This window comes from Crocuta crocuta, unplaced genomic scaffold, assembly GCF_008692635.1.
Source record: "Crocuta crocuta isolate KB4526 unplaced genomic scaffold, BGI_CrCroc_1.0 scaffold16, whole genome shotgun sequence".
NCBI lineage: Eukaryota > Metazoa > Chordata > Mammalia > Carnivora > Hyaenidae > Crocuta > Crocuta crocuta.
In genome coordinates, this window is record NW_027531893.1 from 16872 (window position 1) to 42949 (window position 26078).

Here is a 26078-nt window from a genome sequence, read left to right on the forward strand (position 1 = left end):
ATGCGGGGCTCAAACCCACGAACCGTGAGATCATGACCTGAGACTAAGTCAGATGCTTAACCGACTGAGCCACCCAGGCGCCCCGAGAAATGTCTATTAAGATGATTATCCCATTTTTTGATTGTTATTTGTACTTTTTATTATTAAGTTATAAGTGTTTGTATATTCTAGATACTAGTCCCTTATCAGATGAATGATTTATAAATGTTTTCTCCCATTCAGTGGGTTGTCCTTTCACTTTCTTGATGCAATTACTTTCAGAAAAAGCAATTTAATTTTGATGTAGTCCAATTTACCTATTTTTTCCTTTAGTCCATGTTGCTTTGGTGTCAAATCTAATAAACCGTTGTCTAATCCAAGTTCATGAAGATTTATGTCTTTACTCTTATATTTTCTTGTAGGAATTTTACGTTCTCTCACTCTTAAGTCTATGATCCACTTTGAGTTTATTTTTGAATTTAGTTTAAGGAAGGGATCCAATTTCATTCTTCTGCCTGTGGATATTCGTGTTTTTTTCAGCACCATTTGGTGAAAAGACAATCTTTGCTCTAGATTTGTCTTGGTATCTATGATGGTGAATTTTATGTGTCTGCTTGGCTAAATCATGGTAACCAGATATTTGGTGAAACATTGTTTTGGATTTTTCTTTGAAGGAGTTTTTTTATATGAGATTATTGTTTAAACAGGTAGCTTCTGAGTAAAGCAGATTACTCTCCACAATACCGATTAGCCTCAGCCAATCAGCTGAAGGCTTTCTTAGAACAAAGACTAATTCCCACCCTCCCACTGCACCCACCTCCTCAGCAAGGAGGAATTACTCTAGCAAACTGCCTTTGGACTCAAGCTGCAACTTTTTCCTTGGTCTTCAGTCTGCAGGCCTACCTTAAAGATTTTGGACTTGCCAAGCCTCCACTATTGTGTAAGTAAATTCCTTAAAATCTATCTATCTATCTGTCTGTCTATCTATCTATCTATCTATCTATCTATCTATCTATCTATCTACACACACACGCACACACACTCACACAGGTACATTTTACTAGTCGTCTTTCTATGGAGAACCCTGACAACCCTGACTAATACAATACCATTGTCAAAACTTAACTGGCCTTAATTACAAGGGTTTATTTCTGGACTTTCAATTCTCTTCCTTCTATTCCATTTATCTATATGTCTGTTCTCATAACCCAAACTACCAATTTTAATATTTATGTTTCTGTTTCAGGACTCACACATACAGGATTCATGCATAGAAATATTAGTTTAGGATCAGGTTTCAAACTCATGCATGGCACACACTTGACTTTGAATTCTTGTGATATATTTCTGTTTTCTATCCAGAAAACTTAAACATACATATGATAATTTGATTCATTATGTCACTGGACACATTTTGTAATCCCTTTACCATCAAAAAAAAAAAAAAAATCAGAGGGCTCCAGATATGTGCAGGTACCTTCATTCCAATTTTAGGTCTTAATTGCTTCCAAAAGTCTCACCTCTGTCTCTGCATGGCTATTAAACTCAAGACTTTGGGCATTGGAACTCATATCTGAATTTGATAATCACCTCCTAGATGTACAGCAACTTGTGTTCTTAATTGATCACACTTATTTTTAACACTTCAAGATTTGTATTCATTCATTGCAAACATACATATTGAGATATGTTTTTATATTTATATCTTTATATATCACTTTGAGTTGTAATTTATTATGTCTTCTAAGTGTTTATGGGAGTAGAGATATTTTGGTCAACATCTTTGCTGGAAACAGAATTCAAATATACTGATTATTTTTCTTTGACAACTTCAAAGGTCCACAAATGAAAATGCAAACACAGATGAAAAAGTTCAAATATGGATTATATATATGGAAACAAAAAAATAAGTACTCTAAATTCTATTAACATGAATACTCTAAATTATTTATATATTGAATATACAAAGCTATTATCAGGATTAAATGAGATAGTCTGAGCCAGTGTGTTAGTAATTAGCATAAGTTAGTTGCCACTCAGTAAATGAAATTATTATATTAATTTTGTTAATATTATTTAGTTATACATAGAATTACATGTGTGTCTGATTTNAGCTCTATTTCCTTGAAGTTGAAATCATTTAGTCAAATATAAAGGCAGGTTATAGTGTAGTGAAGCATACAATTTCTAAATGTTGTTTCTCCCTCATTGCAATGAAACATTCATAGAGATGCATGATTTGAATAATTGATTTTTAACGTCTCAGAACAAAGGTTCCAGAGAGAATTTTAACTATTTTAACTGAAAGAAATAATTAGCTCTGGAAAACTTTCCAACTTCAATTATTAATGCACTGAAATGATGCAATGAACCACAAAAATCTTGAGAACATTTACCTTTAATTTGGGGGGATGGGCTATCCATCTTTCATTGTAATAAAGAAGCAATAAAATAAATACTTATTTCTAATATTTTTAGTATTTTTCAAGCTCTGATTTTTTCATATTGATGACATTATTCAAAAAGTTCATCTACAAAATATGTCTTTTAACTAAAATTTTAAACATTTAAATTTTTTCTTATCAAAATGTCTATTTCTGGAAAGCTATTACTGTGTTGTATGCTGTTAAATACATTTTGAGAGGCAATAAATCAGTATTTTAACACCAACAGTTATCTTTTTCTAATAAATATTTTAACGAAACATTAATTACAAATCAGAGGTTTTCTTACAAAGCACCGATGACTTCACATAGCCCAAGAATATTTTCTAGTCATGCAACTTAGACTATCAGCATTTTACTTGGCTAGAGAGCTAGCAAGTTTGGTATCTGCATTAGATTTCTATGGGCTTATTCAGGAAAGACAAGCAAAACCAAAGATACAAAATCCTCTTCCTTTGAATAAATGTATCAATTACTCCATCAATTAGAACAATTGCTAAGCTATACATCTCATACTATATGTACTACATTGCATAAGCAGAATTTTTCCTAGCTTCAACACAAAGATTTTACAGGATCAGATGGTTATGTCTACGGAATGTAAAACTGTTTCATTTTATATAAAATGCTAAAATTATTTCAGACATTTTTGAACTTGTGATTTGGATGAAAATTAATCTAAGCATACTTCCAGTTTATTAAAATGGATATTTGGTTTTCCATAATTCTATATGTTTGATGTAGAATGAACCTTTAAACATGCTTTCTCAGCAGATATAGTCTGCCTTAGCCATGTGAACTTATTTCATAAAGAATTGTTTTGCTGTTGTATTTCCCAATAGATGTTAATCTCATTTTCTCATAATTTAATCTTTTAAAATCTTTAGAAGTATTGTTTTATTATGTTAATTAATTTCTAAAAAGCATTTCTCTCCCACTGTGGAAATGTAATCTATTCAGTTTCACATTTAGGTGAAAGTATAAGATTTTTATTTGTAGAATATCTGTTTTTGTAGCTTATTTGCTTTTATATCATTCATTATTTGCAAGTTTCCTTTCAGTTGTTTGATCAAATAACAATGGTGCCATAAAATAAATATAAAGGGCTTTTTATTATATATATTTGAGATCTAATAGTCTATCGAATAGTAATTGATTAATAAAAATTACATTCTCCCCAAGATGCCAGGAAGAAGACCCTCACTATATTTATCTCAGAACCTTTTTTATTAAAATAAAGGGAAAAGACATGACTGCCTGCATTACTCATATTTAATAGATGAAAATTCACAGTGAAAAGTTAAATATCTGACCCATCCCAACACAGATTTTGAAAATGATGACTTCATTTCCTAGACATTAAAAATTAGTCCTAAAATAATTATTAAATATTTTGAATAAATTAGCAGAAACTGCAAGAATAATGTCAAGTACAAATGCAACACATAAGTTTTTGTCACTTGTTATACTGACATTTTCTATGGAGATTCTCATTGGTGTTATAGCTTACTTAGCAGTTTTCTTGATATATGTGTTGACAGAAAGATTTTGAAGACCGGTACGAGATAATGGCTAACCATTAGAAGTAAGAGTAAATATGATTCTGTTTTCATTTCAAAATATCTTCATTTTTGAGATGATTTACTTTGTTTCACATGAGCTCTATGTATGAACAATAGAATGTGCAGGCATGTTCTTCTCTGTATAGATTTGCTGTGTTTTCACAATGTAAGATTCTAGTTACCAAATAATAAAACAGCAAGAAAAAGCCAGACGGCCTGGGACAAGTTAACACCAAGAGAGAGGTGTAATTTTGCTCTATTTATCTTAATAAAGTGTTAACTTCAGAATATTTAAGTGCTTACAGTTATATTCCAAAATAAAAATGCTCAGATCAGTTGTGGAAACTTAATGAAATAGCTTTTCATTTCTTAATATCTTCCTTAGGTTCTGCTATTTAACTACTACTATTTTAAAAAGCATTCTTAGAATTAATGAAAGTAATTGGCAAAGTAGATTTCTGAGCATAAACACACACAAAAAAGCATTTCACAATACTGCCAAAGATTTTATCAGTAAAAAATGAATAATAATTCACCTATCATGTTATAAAACTGCAACGTTACTATAGAATTATACATTGGCATAGAACAGGAATTTACCTTGATTTTAAAGNCCATGCCCATACTCTGTCTCTGTTTCTTTGTTTCCACTTTTTTTGTTGTAATATTATTTCTTCTCTGAGTTCCTGTATTTCTGTCTTGACATCTTCATGCATGGGGAACTGTTTTTTTTTGTTTTTTTTTAACAAGGTATTTGATTCCAAAGGAAAATACTTCACCAAAAATTTGACTTACTCCATGTTAAAATATTTTGTTGGCCAGCTTTCTTTTTAACTTTTCATGTTTTTTTAAATGACTTTTTGCCTTGTATGTTCCTTTTAGAATGCTGCACATCTGTAAATGTGAGACGTTCTTTCCGGCCCCGGTTATTTACAGAATTTGAAGTGGGAAAAGGCCATATACGAGTACTTTGGGCTAACATAAAGAAGAGTGTGGTAAACTGCTTTGTTGCAAAAATGGAACATACGTAGTTTTTTTCCTTCAACTGTAACTCCCTTGCCACTCCATGGGAACAAAGAAGGATTAGGAAGGCTTCTTCAGATCACTCACTGGAGCCTGATTTCTAACACGAGTTAATTTCCCACTGGATGGCACCAACCACTTTGGAAAGCTACTGCTCTGACAGATTTGCTCGTGATCTGAAGTGGTCTGTGATCTCTCAGCCTTCTATCTCAGATTGGTCCCCTGTTCGATGCGCATCATGTCCTTTATTAAAATATTTTAAAGTTTGGGATTATGTGTGCTAATGTCATCTACTATAACATTTCTACTTCCACTTATCATTTTCTTTGTTAAAAGTTGGCAGAGATTTTGTTTCTCCTTCAGCTTAAAAGTGAAATGTCTTCATTGTGTATTTTTTAAGAGTAGTCCTTCTCTTGTCTCTTCCATTTTATCTAAAATGGGTAGTTAATTCAGTTTCTATAACCCTAGAGCTAATCTGAGTAGTTTATATTTCCCCTCATAATTATCCATTTCATTTAGCCTTTAAATATTATTGGTGTAAATTTTTACACCAATTAATGTTGCTTATTTGAGCTTTTAAAATTTTTTCATTATTATTTTTTTAATGTATATTTATTTTCGAGAGACAGAGAGATAAGTGGGGGAGTCCAGGCTCTGAGCTGCTAGCACAGAGCCCTACAACAGAGCTCGAACCCACGAACCCACACACTGCAAGATCATGATTTGAGCCGAAATTGGACGCTTAACTGACTGAGCCACTCAGGTGCCCCTGAACTTTTTTTTTAATACAAACATTACAGCATAAATTTCACTCTAACACCTACTTCTGCTGCATTCCATAGGTTTTTGGAAAATTGCGTTTTCTTTTTCTTTTGTTTTGAGACATACTTTTCTTGAGGCATTTTGATTTGCCATTTGATTTCTTGTTTGGCCCATTGTTTGCGTAGCAATGTGTTTTTTCATATTTACATATTAAATATTTCATATTTATAAGTAATTTTTACACCAAGTGCTTTATACTCATTTTACTTCTACAATAGGTCCCTTTATTATTTGTGATAGTTTGTAACATCTAGACTCACTTCAAAGATGTTAATTACATTCCTTTTAAAGTCTACTGTTAGCTCTCTAAAATCTTGAGATTAATTTCTTGTCAAATTGGGTTTGGTGACTGTTAAAACATATTTTCCTCAAAATGTTGGCATTTTTTCCTTAGCTTCCCATATTTTTGTTTGATGATTTCCCATATTTTTGTTTGATGATTTGTTTTTGCTTGACTGTGGATGTACATTCTGACATTAAGAGCTAGCCTCAGGAGATTGTAGGAGCAAAGTGCTGGTAGACTACGCCAGAAATTTGTCTGATTATATCTGGCTTCAAGGATGCAGGCGCTCACCCTTGCCACTTTGCTCCAAGGGCAAATGTAGCTGCTGCCCAGGGAAGGAGAGGACTCTGTCCAGCTATTGCACATTCACTTACCCAAATAATCCCTTCTCTGGGGGCCTCCCCAACTGTTTGAATGTGTTACTCTGGGCTTGAAGCAACCTTTGCTACCATTTCACATCTGCTGCTCAATCCCCTTCTGTAAGCCTTTTGGGCTGTGGTTTACATGAGCCTCTTTTCTCCGTTTTCTGTATTTAATGGATTCTTCAAATGACAAGACCTAATTGATAAAAGATATTCTAGTTTTCCATCACAACTTTTGATTTATTATTTTGTAATATCTATGGCCACTTAAAGGTGCTTTGGGGGGCAACTGGTGGCTTAGTAGGTTAAGTGTCCTACTCTTGGTTTCGCTTCAGGTCATGATCTCAGTTTTGTGAGTTTGAGCCCCACATCAAGCTCTGTACTGGCATCTCGGAGCCTGCTTGGGATTGTCTCTCTCTCCTCTCTCTGCCCTTACCTGTCTCATGTTATCTCGGTTTCTCTCAAAATAAATAAATAAATAAACTTGAAAAAATAAAGGTGATTTGGGTTGGAGAGAGTTCTGATGTTTTGTTGGCCATCTTCGTCCAACATCCTTGTTTAGCACTTCTGTGATAACTGATTTGAACCCGGTTTTATTTTTCTGTAGCTTGGGCTAAACATTTCTACAAAGGTAATGTAGTATCTGTAAAGACTTACCTTTTCTAGGAATCTGGAGGTTTGCTTTAGTGGCACTTTTTTTTGAGGAAATTTGTCACTTGCAGAATGTTTTTCCTTGTCCGTTTAAAAGACAAGGCAGCTTATAAAGGCCGTAATAGTGGAAGACTGACCTGATTTTACTTTATATATAATTCATGGTACAAAGATCTGAAGAATGTCATTAGATATTTTATTAATTAACAGGCGTAACTATAAGGGGCCTTTCCTAATTTTTTTAAAATTATTTTTTAAAACTTAATTTTTTATTTTTGTAAGTTTATTTATTTATTTTTGAGGTGGGGAAGAGCACAAGCAGGGGAGGGACAGAGAGAGAGGGAGACACAGAATCAAAAGTAGGCTCCAGGCTCTGAGCTGTCAGCACAGAACTTGACACAGGGCTTGAACTCATGAACAGCAAGATCATGACCTGAGCTGAAGTTTGACGCTTAACCGGCTGAGCCACCCAGGTGCCCTGAAGGGGCCTTTTTAAACTTTTGATTTAGCTTATTGGGGCCTTCTACATGTTTGGTGGTGCCTATGTTTTTCATCTCTGTGGTAGTCATCACCATAGAATGAAAATATCAGGGACCAGACACAATACAGACAATTCTATGAAAAATGTGTCTATTTGCACTACAACTTAACTGGCTGTTGGTTTTGTTTGTGTTGAGAAGGAAAAACTTTCTTCTACCATTGAAGATTCTTTTGGCTAATCTAAGAATTAAATTTACAAGAGACACATTAACAGGAGAAAATCAAATTTAATTATGTATACACAGCGAATCCACATAAACTTGACAGACTCTAAAGACAGTAAGGCAAAATGAGGTATATACATATCTTTCTCAACTCAGGACAAGGGGGTAACGGATCTGGGACTTCAAAGGGAAGGAAAGCAATTCACAGGAAGAAAAAAAGTAATCAAATGTTTGCTGATTTGATAATCAAATTGTTGCTGGGCCATTCTGAAACAATAGGACATACAGAGAAATCATAACAGATTTTGCTAAGTTCCTTTCTGTCTATCACACTTAGCTCATAATATACTGTAGTTATTTATAGTAATAGCTCACTTCTTGGAATAGGTCCTATATCTGAATTCTTTTAGGCAGTTAGGGAGAAGGTGAAAGGTTCACCCTGAGCCTTCTGTTTCTTAAAACTAATCAGCCCAAAATAATCCACATGCCAAAGAGACACATTTTAGGGTGGTAAATTTTCTCCCCTACATTTTCTTGCTTTAAAAAATGGGGGATATGACAAAGATAACTTAGAAAATCATATTAAATCTTGGAGCTATCTGAATATAATCAACTATGCAAATATAATTAGAAATATGCTTAAACCATCAATCTACAAATGACTCTAGCTATACTGTATATTTTACTATATGCTTCTGAAGAAAGCTAGAAAATGGTAAAGTTTATATAGGCTTATAGAAATTATCCCATGTAAAATTTCTGGGAAGGGTCTTAACATTTTAATGTTTCATCCTTACATTAATTTTTAAATAGGCTTTCAAGGATTTATGATAGTGCTAAACTGTGATAAATAATTGTATTTACCAAAGGGTCCTATGAAACTGGAATTAGATTAAGAATTGATCACAAATCCCAGTTAGGTCCTGAAAAGTGTCTTTGTTCCTGTTTTTTCCCCCGATTGCTTTATTCTGAAAAACAACCAGTTTGAATTAAGTTTGCTTTGCCTTGAGGCACTCACTGTCTGGTCTTGTTCTTTTTTATTCAGTAATCCCTAAAGGGTAATTACTTTACCTCCTAATTCATATCTTGAAAATAGTTTTAAATTAGTCTTCAAAAAGTGGAGGAAAGATTCCTAGAAGGACATGCCATATATCCTCTCTTTGTCCTTCCAGACCTTCTTGCTATTCTGTTTTGACCTGCTATCTTCCTGAGAAGGCTGACAGGTACAGACCTGTATTGTGGCTACCCCGTATCGTCTGGCTTCTGGATGGCTTCAGCCAGCGGTAGCCCTGGTGGTAGATCTTAGGGGGTATGGCTCTGTGGGGTGGCCTGAAGTCAGCCGCCTCATTACATTGAAGGTCACAGCTGTGCTCAAGACAGTCTCCATTTAGCACAGAGATTGCGGAGGTTATTTGAATACAAAGTTGAAGGTGGTGGGAGGCAAGATTATTTTTTTCTGGGTGTGATAAAAAGACATTTAAAAATATTACATAGACGAATGTCATTTTCTGATTATATATATATATATTTTTTTAATGTTTATTTATTTTTGAAAGAGAGAGAGCATGAGTGGGGTAGGGGCAGAGAGAGGAGAGAGAGTCCCAAGCAGGGCCTGTACTGTAGGCACAGAGCACCATGTGGGGCTCCATCCAACCAACTATGAGATCACATGACCTGAGCCAAAATCAAGTCTGCCGCTAAACTGACTGAGCCACACAGGCACCCGAATTATATTTTAAAAGACTCACTCTGGGTCCTATGTGGAGAATCAAATGTAAGAGAATAAGAAGGGAAGTTTGGAAAGCAGTTTAGGAGGCTGTTGCTTTGAAATAGTGAGAGATAATTGGCCTAATGGATGTGGTGAGAAGTGCTGGATCCGGGGTGGATATGTTCTGAAGAGAGAGACATGACTTGCTTACAGATTGGCTATGGGCTTTTATAAGAGGAATTAAGTGTACCTTCAAGGTGGCTTGGCTTAAGGTGATTAGTTGTATGAAGCTCATCGTGTTTGTTGAGTTAGGGAGGTATAGTATTAAAGAGGAGCAGTTTGGGGGTTTATAAAATCAAGAGTTCTTTTTTGGGCTTGGTATGGTTTGCAAGTTGGAAATATCTTCTAGACATCTGAGTGGAGATAGTTGAGAATACAAGTCTGGAATTCATAGGAAATAAGAATTTTGTTAATATGTCTAGAGCAGACATGTTTACTGGGAAGTCATGAGCATGTAACTGCTTTGAGAGTGGGAAGGGAGTGATTCACCAATAGAATGTCAAGGTGTTGTAGGGCAGTGGATGGACAAGAAATTAAAATCAGAATCCTTAGAAACTATTTTTTTATTCTCTCATTTAGTATTGGATTTTGCTAAGGGGAGATTTCTAGTGATGTTAGATGTCTTGTACCTATGAATTCAGGTGTTCACCTGAAATAAGGCTGCTTTTGACAGCCAGCAACAAAAAACTGAAAACTGGAAATGATTTAAACAATAAGGAAATTTCCTAGCTCATATACCTAGGAACTCAAAGAAATGTCAGGTTTCAGAGCTAGTTGATTCAGGGGCTTAATACTATCATCAAGTTTGCATAATAAAAACAAAATCTGGTATTCTTTAGAGTCACTAGGGACTGGCTTCATCTTAAATTTGGTTACTTTTCAGTCATGGAATGTGTGTCAGGTGTCACTGGTCTATGGGTTTCCTCACTTAGTACCAGGAACAAGGGAGGCTGATGTGTTATGTTATCTCTACAGAGACAAAAACAAAAAAACAAACAAACAACTCACCCAGTAGTCTCCAGCAAATATTTCTTCATCTCTTTTCGGATTGCATTGGGTCACATGTTCCTTCCTGAACTTATAACTGCGGCAAAGACAATAGGATTTTTTTAATGGAGGAGTAGATGATTTGATATGAAGAGAATCAGGCGGAAAAGCGGGATGGGGAAGAGGCATTTCTAATATAAGGAAATATTAGAGAGGAGGTGGATCAAGGTTAATATTATTAGCATTTAGAAGTCTAATATGAATAGAATTAGCAGATTACTTTGAGTACATAAACTCTTAATGGTCAGATATAAGTGATAAAACAAAAAAGAATATATTTCCTTTTTATCTTTTTTAAAAAATTCTAATACACTTACAAGATGGTTAAACAAACGTGCCTCTAGACCTGTTTACATCATATTAATATGAAAATAAGTAGGAATGGGCAGAGTATTTGTTTTTATCCATCTGTTCTATTCCTTCGGCTGTGCCAGACTCTGACACTGCACTCTGGGTTGAATGTACCCTAATTAAATGGAAGTTTTTCAAATGTGATTATATGGTAATCATTTCTATTCTGCTCTAATTATAGGAAAGATGTTTTGGACTAATTTTTTACTACTGAGAACTAGATAAAAGTAGGGCCAACACAAATGGTATTTTATCCTCTAATTAATACCATAGCTACAACCTTATCATTCTAACAACATATAATCTTTGATGGGCAAGTTGTGGGAAGAAAAGATACACTGTCACTTAGCCATAAAAAAAGTCTCACTGTTATTGTACACAAGTGAAAAATGAATAAAATACCCTCAATGTTCGTCAAGGGAACTCTGTGATGTTAATTTTTCCATTTCCTGAAAAAATGTGTGAATATAATGAATAAATGCAAATTCTATTTAAATTAATAGAAGATCTGACAAAGTTACAAAATGTCTTTCCGTGTTAAAAATGCATTCTGAACCTAAAGCAAATGTGGTTCTCAATTATTCAAAATAAGTATGATGAGTTTGAAAAATATGCAACTTCCTAATCAATTTTCCATTACTTACAACCTTTCGTTATAAAGGGTTTTAAAAGTGCCTATTTTGGGTCACTCAAACAAGAAGGGATAAAAGAGAAAAATATCAGGCTAACAAAGAGCTCCCTGCTATGGTGCTCTTCAACTTTTAGACCATTGACTTTCCAAAACAAATAAGACCTCAGTGCAATATTTTATCCAAATTTGCAGAGAATAAGGTTCTGTATGTGCTATTGTATGATTTTCCAGGAAACCCGCATGGTATAACATATAGGGCATGTAGAAAAAGAGGTACTCTAAACTCTAGACACAAACCTTTACTTTTATAGTGTTAAGAAGTTGAAATATCCTCAAATTTATCCATGTCTGTCCCTCTTACTTTTCTTCATCTCCCTTCTGTGTATGCTGCCTCAACTATAATTGTATCAATCTGAACATAAACCAAGTTCTTCACTTCCTTACTATGAGCTCAATAACTTTACTTTACTAGAGATTATTTTTTCTTTTCAGAATGGGTGAATGGAGGACAACGCAAGCAAGCATCAGAGGGTGTACACCGTCTACCTTTTTGATGAGCCCTCCTCAATTTCTCTCGTCCCCACCTCCACAGAGAAACCTGAAGAATCAACCACATTCTTAGGGAATATGGTTCTTCTCACACATAGGCACCTGTGAGTCTCATTTCTTTTCTATAAACCAGCTTGTCAGAGAATCTTTTTCTGAATTAATACTCCTGTTAATGTTTGTGAATCCAGGTTTTTTCCCATCTCAACGTGTATCATTGGTGTAACTCAACAGAGGCTATCTCTGTTGAGTCAGCCTATCTTAACCCTCTTATACACTGTGAGTCACTAAGTGCCACATGGCATGGTCCAAAACAGGAGGATGACTCCTTCTTCATGTGAAAATGTTGGCCCTTCTTGCTGGGTCCAGGCCTTGCTTTGTACTCTCGGATTCCTTATTATGCTACCTTGGTGTTTAGTCATTTATTTTCTGTTGTTAGTGATTCACTTTTCCCTTAGTATTGGCTTGTCCCTTAGCATTCCTCTCAAACAAGGCATTTTGCCAAATTTGATTTGAAGGAAAATGGAAGTTATGCATGTAAAATTTTTAAAATTCGCTACTAAAATACATACATTTTGGGGAGTCTTCAATAGACACTGATGTTTTTCTCAATTTATGGTATTCAATATTATGATTTTAAGAAATCTTTATCTTCTTAATACACCCTGATTACTGACTTCATTTAATCATAAATTAAATTTATAACTTACACATAAATTTTCTATAAATTTATGTTTGAATTCTCTTGTTTCAAACATAGAGAATATAAAAAGTTGATACTTCATTGAAATAGGATTTTATACATTGATCAAAATGTTCAATAGGATTGGACAAAAATGCCATTAGATCACTAGAAAATGAACTCCAACCAATGTAGACTAGCTAGGAAGTCTGCTGGGAAATCTCAGAAAATAGTAGATGATATTGTCAAGCTGTCGGGATGCAACATGACAACAGTAGCTTCCAGGAAGGTAGTAAATCACAATAGAAATGGGTTAATGGTTCAGCAGTTATCGCAAAGAAAATAAATGTAAAATGTTGGGTGATTAGAACATGTAAACCCAAGTTTCAAGTTAAAAAGTAAATAGTAAAGAGCAATTTGAACATGCTAAAGAGAGAAGAAATGTATCAGGGAGACTACTTAGCATGTCTGACTCCAAATTGCTTCTATTTCTTTCACTGCTGTGACCTATAGCTTAGAAACTTCTGCACATAGGCATGTTACAGCTAAGATTTATAAAAACTGCTTTTTACCCCAAATCTACCTCATCTAAGGATATAAGGAAATATAAACAGAAGTGACTATGCTATGTTTAAGATTTACAGAAATGGCATGACCAGATTTCTGTATGCAAAGATGAACTGACCAAGGACAAAGAAGTCACACAACTTTTCCTTGGATGTCTACTGATGTCAGTCACCTTTTGACTCCAACTTCCTCCCACTTTCCCCTTTTGCTAACATAAAAGAAGCTGGAATTTCATGCCAGGGGAGACGGTAGTTTGGGACAATAGTTCACCATCTCCTCAGTTTGCTGGCTTTCCAAATAAAGTTGTTTTCCTTACCCCAACATCTTGCCTCTTGACTTACTGGTCTATTGCGTGGCAAACAGAAGGAGCTTGGACTCAGTTACAGAAGTCCCAGAAGTTTGCAGATTAATTCTTTTCATCTTTGCTTAATTATTTATAAACAGCAACATATCTTTACATTTACACTTTTATTAATAAAAATACCCACCCACTTTTAATGCTTATTACTTATTAGCGAGAATCTAATTTTAAATTTTTTAAAATTTAAACATTTCACATAGTAGTTTGAACTTGTTATGACTGCAGCCATTTTGAAATAGAGCTGGAGTGGCCACTGCAGAAAAAGTGCTTACCCTGCCTTTGTTTGAACTGGGCCATAACCTTTGCACTGAGCAAAACAGAAATTGTTCTAAGGAATTGCTTGAGAACAGACATCCTGATTAACAAACTAATGATTTGAGGTTTCTGAAGATATGATTAGTAGTCAATCAATGGATAACCTAGAACAACTGGTTAACACCCACTGAAAACTTTTTTTCCATCTTTAACTCATGTAATCAGCTCCCTTTCTTTTCCTCATAAAAGCTCTTATAATCAACAAAACTAAAAGTCAACCGACTGAATGAGAGAAGATATTTGCAAATTACATATAGGATAAAGGGTTAGTATCAAAAATCAATAAAGAACTTATCAAACTCAACACCAAAAAACAAATAATCCAGTGAAGAACTGTGCAAAAGACAAGAACAGGTACTTTTCCAAAGAAGACATTCAGATGGCTAATAGGCACATGAAAAGCTGCTCGACATCACTCATCATCAGGGAAGAACAAATCAAAGTCACAATGAGATACAACCTCACACCTGGCAGAATGGCTAAAATGAACAACTCAGGCAACAACAGATGTTGGTGACGATGTGGAAAGAGGGGAACCCTGCTGCACTGCTGGTGGGAATACTGGTGCAGCCATTCTGGAAAACAGTATGGAGGTTTTTCAAAAAATTAAAAATAGAACTACACTGCTACCCAGCACTTGCACTTATAGGTACTTATCCAAAGGATATAGAAGGGATGATTCGAAGGGGGCACATACATGCACCCCAATGTTTATAGCAGCATTATTGACAATAGCCAAAGTATGGAAAGAACACAAATGTCCAGTGACTGATGAATGGATAAGAAAGATGTGGTATATATATATATATATATATATAATGGAATATTACTTAGCAGTCAAAAAGAATGAAATCTTGCCATTTGCAGCAACGTGGATAGAACTTGAGTGTATTATGTTAAGTGAAATAAGTCAGAGAAAGACAAATGTCATATGATTTAACTTATGTGTGGAATTTAAGAAATGAACCAGATGAACACAGGAAAAGAGAAAGAAAAATAAGATAAGAACAGACAGGGAGACGAACCATAACAGGCTCTTAATTAAATATAGAAAACAATCAGGGTTGCTGGAGGGGAGGTGGGTGGGAGGATGTGCTAAATGGATGATGGGTATTAAGGAGAGTACTTGTTGGTATCTGAGCACGGGAAGTGGCTGGGACAAAGGTGTGAGGGGTTTTACAAGAGGAGATAATTGCAAACCTACTTAGTCATTGGAGAAAGAAAATGCTTGAAAGCCTGCTTTACCCTAAATTGCAGTTGATGGCTGGGCCTGCTAGTTATTAGCAAGACTGCATTAAAGCCTTCATTCCCCAGGTTGGGGGCTCCCCCCCACACCCCTATTTTGGTTCTTCCTGATGCAGCCACTGCGGGCCACCTACCTAAATGTAAGTGATGAATAACTAATTCTACTCCTGAAACCAATATTACATTATATGTTAACTAGGATTTAATAAAAATAAAATAGAATATGATGGTTTAAACAATAAAAGAAAAAGTTGCTTTTCCTCTACAAGCTGGACACTATTTCAGTGTCCGTCTGATTCTGTGCTCCCTGAATTGCAATTCTTTGATCCCGAATAAAATACTATTTGCCTCTTGTTGTGGTTCTTATTTTCAAGTTAACACTTTTTTTGTATCAAAAATTTAGTCATTGCCCTTTAAAAATCGTAACTTGTAATAGATAATATATTAATTGTTAGTTTTGGAATTTTTTTAATGCTGCTTCAATAGACATAGGAAAACAGTAATGGATTGCTTTAACATTTGATTTCAGTGCCTCGTCTAGTTGATCCAGTTTTTTTTCTCTCATCTTAAGTTGTATTGTATATCCATGTTTAATGTTTAATTTTCTTCACTTGTAGAACAAACTAATTGCTAATGTGAGGGAAAGCAGTATAGGCTCTGGAGTCAGACGTACCCAGTTCTACCACTAACTGGGAGATAGTAAAGAAGAAACAAGGTAAGTTACTTGGATGTGTATGAAATATTTAGGTCCTAGAGAAGCAGAGAACAATCACAACCAAAAAAGCAGTTATAGATATCTTCATCAGAGTAGAATATGGACATTTATAGGTTAACTAGATGAAAAAAGAAAAACTTTAAAAAAGATTCAGTTGATATAGGATAATAGGTAAGCAAAACATGTGTTAACAAAATGAAAATGTTTAGAAAGATGTGTAAGAAACACTAAAGCATGTAAAGAGTGCCCTTTGGCTTAGCAACGAAGAGATCTTCAGTGATATTGGCAAAGGCAGATTCAATGTAAGTGGCGTGGAGGTGGGACCAAGATGGAGAGGCTGAAGCCGGAGGTGAGGAAAGAGAACTTTCTTCCTGAGCATTTGTTCATTCAATAAATACTTAGCCCCTACAATGTGTGATTCACTGAATAGGCTCTAAGCATATAATAGTGAACAATTCTCCCTGCCCTTAATAAGCTTAGGCTGTGGAAGAATATGTTTAAATGCCAATGGGAAAGGATAAGATGAAAATATGCTGAGAGAGAATATATAACTGATGGTAGGAGGTGAAACGAAAAGCGGCCGGAATCCAGAGCCAAGGTGGAGAACTTCCCTTAGGGAGAAGAAACAGTATTTCTGGGCTGGGTGAAGCTAGGGTAGGAACAAGGAGAGGATCTAAACCTTACTTAGTATAGTTTCCTACAAACGGACAGCTCAGCTTGCGAGTTCAGACTCCTGTCACCGCTGATTTATGCACCATATGTGAATACATGAGTGTGAGGGAACGAAGGTGGGCTGGTCCCTCCTAAAAAGTTACTTTAAGCAGCTATTTCTTCCTGCAAATACGTATCTGCAGCTGATATTTTAGTCGAAATTAGCCTTGGAAATATTTATGTAATTATTACATCAGGTCTTCGCATTGAGGTGGTTTCACTTTTATAAAATGATCGGGAAATAGAAATCAGAGATTAGCCAAGAAGTCACATTTAATAATACGTCTTATTAATTGAACCCCCAAACTATAAACCTATAGACCAATGAGGAGGTTAAGCTGATCTATCTAAAAATTGCCTTAGTCATTGATGTAATTTTTTTCTTTGCAAAACCTGCCTTTGTGGTGACTGCTCCTGAGGTGGAAAATCTGTAGTTACAGGAAGTGCCCTGCCCACAGCGGCTTCTAATTTCAAATCTCTCCCGGGTTTGGGGGAGACTTTTTATTGGTTGCAGGATGTTTGAATCGCGCAGCGGACCGCCCCCGCTTCCCTGTCCCGCGCCTGCAGCCTTGACCGCTGGAGCCTAACCCGAGACCGGGCTACGGGGAACCAGAAGATTCCGGACGGATACTGTGCCGGCTCCCCACGCTACCCTGGCGCCGCGCCGTCTGAGTATTCCGTGAAACTCTCAGGACATCTTAGACCTGGGAACCATCATGCAGTTTGTCCTCCGCCGGCGTAGGAGCAGTATGCTAAGCCCTGCAGACCGTGTACGCATGCGTGAGAGACGGGCCGTCGGCGTGCGTGTGGCGTCACGCGCGCGCCCTCTAAACTTCCTTGTTTTTCTCTAGAGTGGGTGAGTGAATTTCTAAGTGGGTTTGCGGCTTCTTATATGAGGGCAGGGTGCTTCGGGTTCTGGATGGGTATGACAAAGAGGCAGATTTAGTTTAGATCAAAACAGGGTGTAGTTATTGCAGAATGAGCTTTCATACTTACATATAGCGTGAGTCTGCTGTGGTTAATAGCCTGCTTGGCGTTTTGTGAGCAGCTGACTTGAGTTAATACAAGTCCCCGCCCTCACTGAACTCACTGGATTGGGGAAGGTTGGGGCGTACGCATTAAAATTAATATTGATATTAGTGTGTGTCCTAGTCAAGAAGTATGTGAAATAAGATTGAACCTAGAAAGCACAAATTAATATCAGTTCAGTAGTTCTTTCGATTATGTATAGGGGCTGGAGAGAGGAGACAACCGGTATGTTGTGGAGTAATAAGCTTTTGGTGTCCAGTTTGCGTACACAATATTACAATGGCCAAGGGGATTAAAGAACAAAACTTTTCAATCCCCCTCTTTTCCCCAATAGCTTGTATATTTTAAAGCACAATTTTGGTAAGGGACATTGTTAGTGTGGGTTTTCACAGATCCTAAAACGGACTTTTAGAGGTAGTTCTTTAATTAGGAAACTAAATAGAAAAGGCTGGAATTTCACTGTCTTAGGGGAATGGTTGTATTGATCTTTGTAATAAAATTATAGACTAATCCACCCCACTGCCAACAATGATTACTGACTTAAAGGAGAGGAAAAATAAAACTAAGTCAAAGAAGCTTAAAGCGATTCTTCACTGCATTTTGGATAAAACATTGGTCTTTGTTTTCAGCAGCAAGCTGTCAGATTCCCTAGTTGAATTTGCTTTGGACAGTATTTTGAAGCAGATCTGATATGCCCCTTGAATTAATAAAAGAAGTGAATGGAGTGCCTGAAGTTGAGCTGCTAAGTGAATTAAGCAAAGTAGATATCAGATCTCTACAGCCAGGTTGTGATTATAGCAAAAAATACATCCAGGTAAGAATTTTCATAACTCAGAATGCTTTTTGTCTTCCAAAAGGGAATGCTCATTTTTATGTTGAGCTTATAAGAGTTGTTTTAGAAATGGTTTTATGTGTGTCATAGTGACTGTTTTGATGTTGTTGTTCGTAATTATTTAGCAGACATTGAATTGTTTTGTGATACAATGGAATAAATTTTGAGGGTACAGCGATGAGTGGATATAGTCCTTAAACTAAAGGGCACTGATTTTTTCTAGGTTTGGACAGGTTACCTAATCTCTAATTATAATAAGTTGGTATTAGAATCATGGTATGTGAACATTTAGGAGGGAATTTTTGGTTTTGACAAGTTAGGTCTGGAAAATGGATCTGGAAATTAAAGGATGACTGACATACCTTTTATTTTGGGTCTGATAGTCTTAATTTGCATATTGAAGTGTTTGGATGTTACCCAAAAACTGTGGGAGACACTTAATTTTAAGCAGGACAGAGACATGATTCACGTTGAGTTTAAATTACTCTGCCTCCTGTGTGAAGAATATATCAGAGAGGGCAAGGTTAGCGGAAGGATAATTAGTTAAGAGGTAGTTGCAATAATCTAGTCTAGAGTTGATGCTGGTCTGAGCCAGGGACAGAGGATGGGAAAGAGACAATATCATAATAAAATTATAGTAATAACAAAAGTTAACTTTGAGCTCTTTATAGAAGTTAGGTGGTATTTTAAGTGTTTTGCATATATCGATTCATTTAATCATCACAAAACCCCATGAGTTAGGTCCTATTATTCTTCATCTGTACATGAGGATACTGCATTTCCAAAAGGTTAAGCTTAAGGCTTGGCCTGAGATACAGCTAATAAGTAGTAGAGTTGGCATTAGAATCTCGACATTCTGCTTTCAAACTGACAGAATAAAGAAGCAGAAGCAACAAGTCTTGGAGAACAATTAGGTGAGAGAGGTAAAGAGGAGTTCAGGAAATTTCCATGTTTTTAAGCCCTGTCAGCCTTGGAAAGATAATAGGAATCACACATTTAGGAAGAAAGATGAGTTCAGTTTTGGATATCTTCAGAGGTTTTTGGAGGTATCCAAGTGGTAATATCCTGTAGGCAAATGGATTTGGAGCTTAATGGGTTCCCTACTCAGGAAGATTTGGTCCAAAGAATAGAATGAGGAGTGTTGAAGGATTTCAATGAAAGAAGGTAGCATGAATAAGCGTCTGAGTTGATCCAGAGGTGTAGAAGAAAAAGCAGGAGAGAGCGGTGTCTTGGGTATTTAGTAAGTTTCAAGGAGTGAGTAATATCAGTAACTTTTACGTAAATTGCTGTTTGGTAAGCACTCTCCTAAGTGCTTTATATATATCCCACTTTTAATCCTTGGAAGAACCCTGTAAATAGATATTATTATTCCCATTTTATAGTTGGGAAAACAGATTAACAGTTTAATTCATTCAAGGTTAGATCCAAGGTTAGCTAGTAAGTGGCTGAGTGGGATTTGAATTTTCATGGTCTTTGCTACTAACCAGAGCATTATGTTGCTGCTAGATACTCAGTCTAAGGTCTGAAAAGCATCTGTATGATTTAATAACCAAGAAAGTATAGATCATTTAAAAGACTAATGTTGCTCGGTCGGCTTTTTAGTGATTTGAGAATTGAATGTGGGTTGAGAAAGTGAAAGCAGGAAATGTCTTTTGAAGAATGTGTAGTGGTATTTTGATATTTTAATTATGGTAAGTTGTAGTCTTGAAATGGGAGTGGAAGACTTTTTAATTGTAGCCAAGTCAGTTTTGCATTTGGTTAACAGTGACTGGCTTTTGTGCTACCTAAAATCAACTTCATAACTACTGCACTAAAGTAAAATAAAATAAATTCAATTTTTAAAAATTAATCTGCATTTCCTTTTCTCTTCTGTTCTGCCCTTGTCCTGTCCCTCTTTCCCCAACACACTTACATTCAAACTCAAACTCACGGCCCTGGTCACAAACTTAACTCCTATAAGAGTTTAGCATTCTAAAAAGGAGTGGAAGTCCTGAAGATAGGCTGGCTGGATTCAAGCACAGATACACGATATACTAGCTATGTAATTGGAAAAGTGATTTTACCTGTCTATACCTTATTTTTTTCACTTGTAAGCTAGGAATTATAATATCCCATTTCATAGAAATGCAGTGAAGATTAAATGAATATTAAATTCAAGACATTTAGTCAATGCTGGTAAAGATAATGATATCATCAACAAATACTTTTGGGCAAGGCTTTTACCTGGTATCAGTTTTCAGTGAAAATAATGTACCATAATCCCATTGACCAGTGACAAAATTATTTTGCAGTTAGCAGCATTGAAGTTTCAAAGACTCTACTTCAACAAGCCCTTCAAAGACCATATTAGGGGTCTTAGAAATGAATTTACATTTTTACATATCTGTAAAATTTACACACATGGGAAGTTTTAACCTAGAGTGGTCAAGATTGGTGTCTCTTTCCATTTTTGACTTCCCCTCCATTGCATTTTCTGTCTTATCAAGTGGCCTTTGGAATGATTGAGAACAGTTTTGGAATGTAGCTAAGGGGAAGTTGACTTGTGGAATAATATTAGTGAGATATGTTTGTGTGGTTTGCAGCTACTTCCACTTGCAGGAAGGATATGCCAGCTCTCCTGATATAGGAATGTTTCCCAGGAACATTCCAGCTCACTGGGTAGTGTAGGAGAAAAATAATGGGGCCAGAAGTTGTACCAGGGTATGAAAATATACTGTCACACCTAGCGTGGGGTGTATATAGTTGGTAGACAAAAATAAGTACTGAAACTATGGAATCTGAAGCTTTGAGGACAATTGTTAACAAATCTTACAGCTAAAATAGGAAAGAGACTCAATAGAAATTTTTTCAAACTTGACAACAGTCCTAAAAATTTACATGAGGTTACTAAGAATGAGTGGCGAAATTAAATACAATTGTTGTAAACTATCAATAACAAAAATAAAATTTTAATCAACTATGCTATAGGGAAAATGGAATTTCTTTTATATTTTATATAGAAACCATGCAGGGCTCAATTCCAGGAACTGTGAGATCATGACCTGAACTGAAATCAAAAGTCAGATGTTCAACCAACTGAGCCACCTAGTGCCCCCAATTTTTCAGTGTTAGTCCTTTATTACAATAATTCCTTTTAGTTAAAAATGAACATGTTAGTATTCAGTAGGGTTAAAACAAGGAAATACCTTTTACTTATTTCTCATGATTATCACATTTTCATGAACAATTCTCATTTAATTCATGAGTATCACATTTTCATGAATAATGCTCATTTGTTAAAGTTAGGTCAAAGTGTATGATGTCTGTTCTTTTATCTATCTGAATGAATCTCTTATTTTTCAGATCTCAGTTTGAATACTTAATTCTTTTTTAAAGAAAAAAATTTTTTAAAGTTTATTTTTGAGAGAGAGTGAGACAAAGCTCCCACAAGCATGGGGGAAGGGCAGAGAGACAGAAAGGAAGGAGAGAGAATACCAAGCAGGCTATGCTCAGCACAGAGGCCAATGCGGGACTCGATCCCATAACTGTGAGATCATGAGCTGAGCCAAAATCAAGAGTCAAATGCTAAACCACTTGAGCCACCCAGGCACCCCAACATAACCTTTTTTTAACCTGCAAGTATCTCTTATGTTTCTTGAATTTTACTAAAAGCATTTTACTGCTGAATTCACTTTTTAGTATACAGTTCTGCAAGTTTTGACAGATGTATAAGAATGTATAACCACAAACATAATTAAGCTGTATAACAGTCCATCACCCCCCAAAATTTTATAGTCTGCTGCTACTCCCAATTCCAACAGCTGGCAACCACTTTTACCAATTTTCTGACAGTGTGCTTTTGCCTTTCAAAAATGCCATGTAGATGGAATCCTGCACTAAGTAGCCTTTTGAGACTGGCTTCTTTCACTTAGCATGATGCATTTGAGGTTCTTCCATGTTGCTATATTTATTAACACTTTTCCTTTTTATTGGTGACTAGAATTCCATCACAGCCCATTCCTTCGTTCCTCAGTGTAGCAGTATTTGGATTCTTTCCAGTTTCTTTTTTATAATGATACATAAAGCAGCTATAAATGCTCATACAAATTTTTACATAAACATAGATATTTATTTTATTTGGGTAAATGTCAAATGGTCAAATAGTTCTTAAGCAACAGTGTGTAATCCAGCTTCTAGGCTGATGTGTTGCAGTTCAGTAGATTTGGTTGGTCAGGAGACAGGGAGTCCAACAGATCCAGCTCCTACTGTGCACGAAAGCATTTGTATCCCATTTGAGAGGCCCTGACCTCAGGAAAACCCCACTCTTAATAATAGGGTGATACATTTTTAATATCTAACACCAGTTCACTTTTATCCTGGAAGCTAACAGATTTCTGGAGTATAAGCTGACTATTATTTTTACTCTCAGCAGTGACTGCGTCAGTTTTCTATCCTGTCTTCCTCATTCAAGACAGTACAGTGAGGATCAAAAATCATCCTGTGTGTATAGAAGGGATTTCTTGTGCTGTAGAAAAGGAACCTTGAAATTATGAACCTGGGAGATTATATAGGACAGCTATCCAACTGCCTTCCCCTCCTGAGAGACGGAGAGAAACTAATCTCCCTAATGTACGTACATCATTTGCAATGTAGAGGAATGTCTCTAGGTTTCACCCACCCCTTACTGAAATGAAATGTAAACATAACTGGGGACATAAATCCCCCCGAAAGTCTCTCACTTTACAGTTGTCTTTAAACTTCAAAGCTTAATTTTTAGTTCAGCATCCAATTTTCTCTGCTCACTTCAGCTGAAGATAAGGAACAAGTTTTATACCACACAGTCAACTGAGGGTGTTTTTTTAAACGTTTGAATATTTTTTTATAACTATCTCTAGGAGCCAGTCATACTGTTTGTTTTTAGTTGATTTCTGCTTTTCACATAGGAAGCACAATACTAAGGGCATACATGCTACTCTTGGAAACAGAGTTGTTAGGGGTCCTCAGAAAGGATGTGGATCAATCAGGCAACACAGGTTGACAGGGTCCATCTGTCCAGACAGATGGTCTGCCATCTGGGAAGCCTTACTGCCCTCTATTCAGTCCTAGTACTTCAGTTTAGTCCTTGTGGCCAGAGAGACCGCTTGAGGACAGTTCGTTACATGTGGCCTACTTGCCCAGTTCATTTGCCCTATAGGTTGTGGAAACATTTGGAAGTATCTTCTATTGAAGGTACAGGCTGGGCCATACCCTGCTGGCTCCTAGTTAGAGCCATCAGGTGGGGGACACAGTTACTCTTTGGAGTTCCCTATAGTTTGTGAGAGCAACTCCAGTACCTTTTCCTTTGCGGTGAGGGGAAGTCTTCTGGAATAGTTATGAAAGACAAAAATTAAAATGCTTTCTTTCCCCTTTACCTCCTGATGTGTGAGGAGTTCCTTTTCCAGGTTTGGAGGGGGGGTGGGGTTCCTCCCCAAGTGCTGGACATTTCTCCCTGGTTACTTGAGTTTTTTGTTCTCCATTGTTATAGACCTGTGTGTCTCATTCCAGAAATCACATTTTTCAATCATTCTGGACTCTCGCTTAGAGCTTTCATCCAGTTGGATCAGGTGCAAGAGTAACAGAAGCATCTGTTTGAGTTGTTTGATTAATCTGATTGAGGTTCTCTTGATTGCTTTGTGTCTTGATAGTGTGTTCTTTCCTGTTTTGTTCTTTTCCATATGCCTCTGTAATTTGTTGTTGTAAGCTCTGGCTCTTGCGAAGAGCAGTGGAAACCATATTCAGTAGTTTTTATTCCTGGAAAAGTGCAGGCCTTTCTGCTAGACCTTTTGTGTGGTGTGTTGAGTTAATCTAGTGAGAAGTTGAGAGAGGTTGGGGATTTGTTGTCTGGTTACTTCAGCATACTACAAGCTTTAATTCCTTTAGAGTTCCTTTGTATTTAGTATGAGGTCTGGTCTGCCAGACGGGACCAGACGGGTTTTCTCATTGTCTAGTTTTAGATCTTTTCCTTGTCTTCAGCCTCCGCTAAAGTTTCTCTCCTATCTCTTTTGCTTTTGTGTCAGTAGCGGGTCATGTTGATTTTGTCTGGACATTTTGTTAGTCTTGGCAATGAATGAATGTTCTCTCTTCTGGTTTAGCCTCAGTCTTTTCAGGCAACGTCACCTCGGTCTTGTGAGTGAGGTCTTCTCAGTGATTCTGCCCTGTCCTTAGCTGTAGGTCTGGCCCTCACACCTGTATACCTATTCCTGCTTATCCCTAAAAGGAGTAAAGAGTGGTGTTTTTTTTTTCCCCTACAGTGGGTTTTCACTGAAGCTCTAGTAAGATGCATAGGTTTCTTGCCCTTCTCCCAGCAGTGCAAGGACATTGTTCTGAGAAAGATGGGGAACATCCAGGCAGGGTTTCCTACAGTAACTGCTACCAGCCTTGCCCCCGACCCCTTCTTGGCCTGAACTTTGTCGGGTTTGTGGAGAAGAGCTTGTAAGTGGGTGAGCTCCTCTAGTGTTTGCAGCTCCTAAGAGCTTCATTTCCTCTCACTACCTACACTTAGCAGCTTATTAAAAATGTTAGATGGGGATGCCTGGGTGGCTCCGTCACTTAGGTGTCTGACTTCGGCCCAGGTCATAATCTCGCAGTTCGTGAGTTTGGGCTCCACATCAGGCTCTCTGCTGTCAGCGCAGAGCCCACTTTGGGTCTTCTGTCTCTCTCTCTCTGTCTCTCTCTGTCTCTCTCTCTTCTCTCTCTCTCTCTCTCTGCCCCTTCCCCACTTGCACTCTCTCTAGTTCAGAAATAAACATTTAAAAAAAAGTGTTAGATGAATTTTCTGACGCCTGTCAGGCAGCACTTGCCATGTACCTCAGGTAAGCGAGTGGTTGCCCCCCATCTTTCCTTGAACATTTTCCCTGTACATTTCTGAGTAGTTGGTTGCCTTGCGTCCTCAACTCCCTCTTGCCCTTCTCTTGCTGGAGGTACTTCTCTTTTCGTAGATTTCTGATTAGTTGGTTGTCTTTTGACTTCAGTTCTCTGGTGGGTCAAGAAAGATGTTGAAATGTGTACATTGTCCACCTTTTTGTTGTTCTTTCCAGCTTTCTGCCTCCTAAGTGGAACTATTTACTTGCACTTTTGACCGAATCCTACATGACTGATAACCTTGTTTTAACTTTTTTTTGGATTCCTGTCTTAAAGAAAAATTGCTCTATGCGCATAGCTTTTTGTTGTTGTTGGTTACATCCAAGTGTAGAATATTAGTTTGGGAGATCTGTTTTATAGGATCCATTTAAAAATTTTATTAAACTTTTATTTCTATATGGAAGTTTTCAAACTTCCTATATATAGGACCTATAATATATTTATTCATAGAATCATTAAATTTTAGATCCAGAAGAAATTATAGAGACTACTTCATTTTGTCTAAGAGACTCTGATTAAGTAACTTTTTAAAGCAGACAGCTGGTTCATTACAGAAGATCAAGGCCTAA

At 36.5% G+C, this 26078-nt stretch overlaps 1 protein-coding gene across 4 annotated transcripts in view; it reads left to right on the forward strand.

The window, feature by feature from the left end:
• Positions 1-17449: 17449 nt before the first annotated feature.
• Positions 17450-26078, forward strand: part of POT1 (protection of telomeres 1) — a 78481-nt gene continuing 69852 nt past the window's right edge. The window contains exons 1-2 of one of the 4 annotated variants that reach the window (XM_077773277.1): positions 17450-17625; positions 18428-18612. In XM_077773277.1, coding sequence (XP_077629403.1) covers positions 18490-18612 — 123 coding nt within the window. In that variant the 5' untranslated portion in view covers positions 17450-17625; positions 18428-18489. The remainder of the gene's footprint in view (positions 17626-18427; positions 18613-26078) is intronic. The other 3 variants (XM_077773275.1, XM_077773278.1, XM_077773279.1) reach the window with 3 other exon arrangements.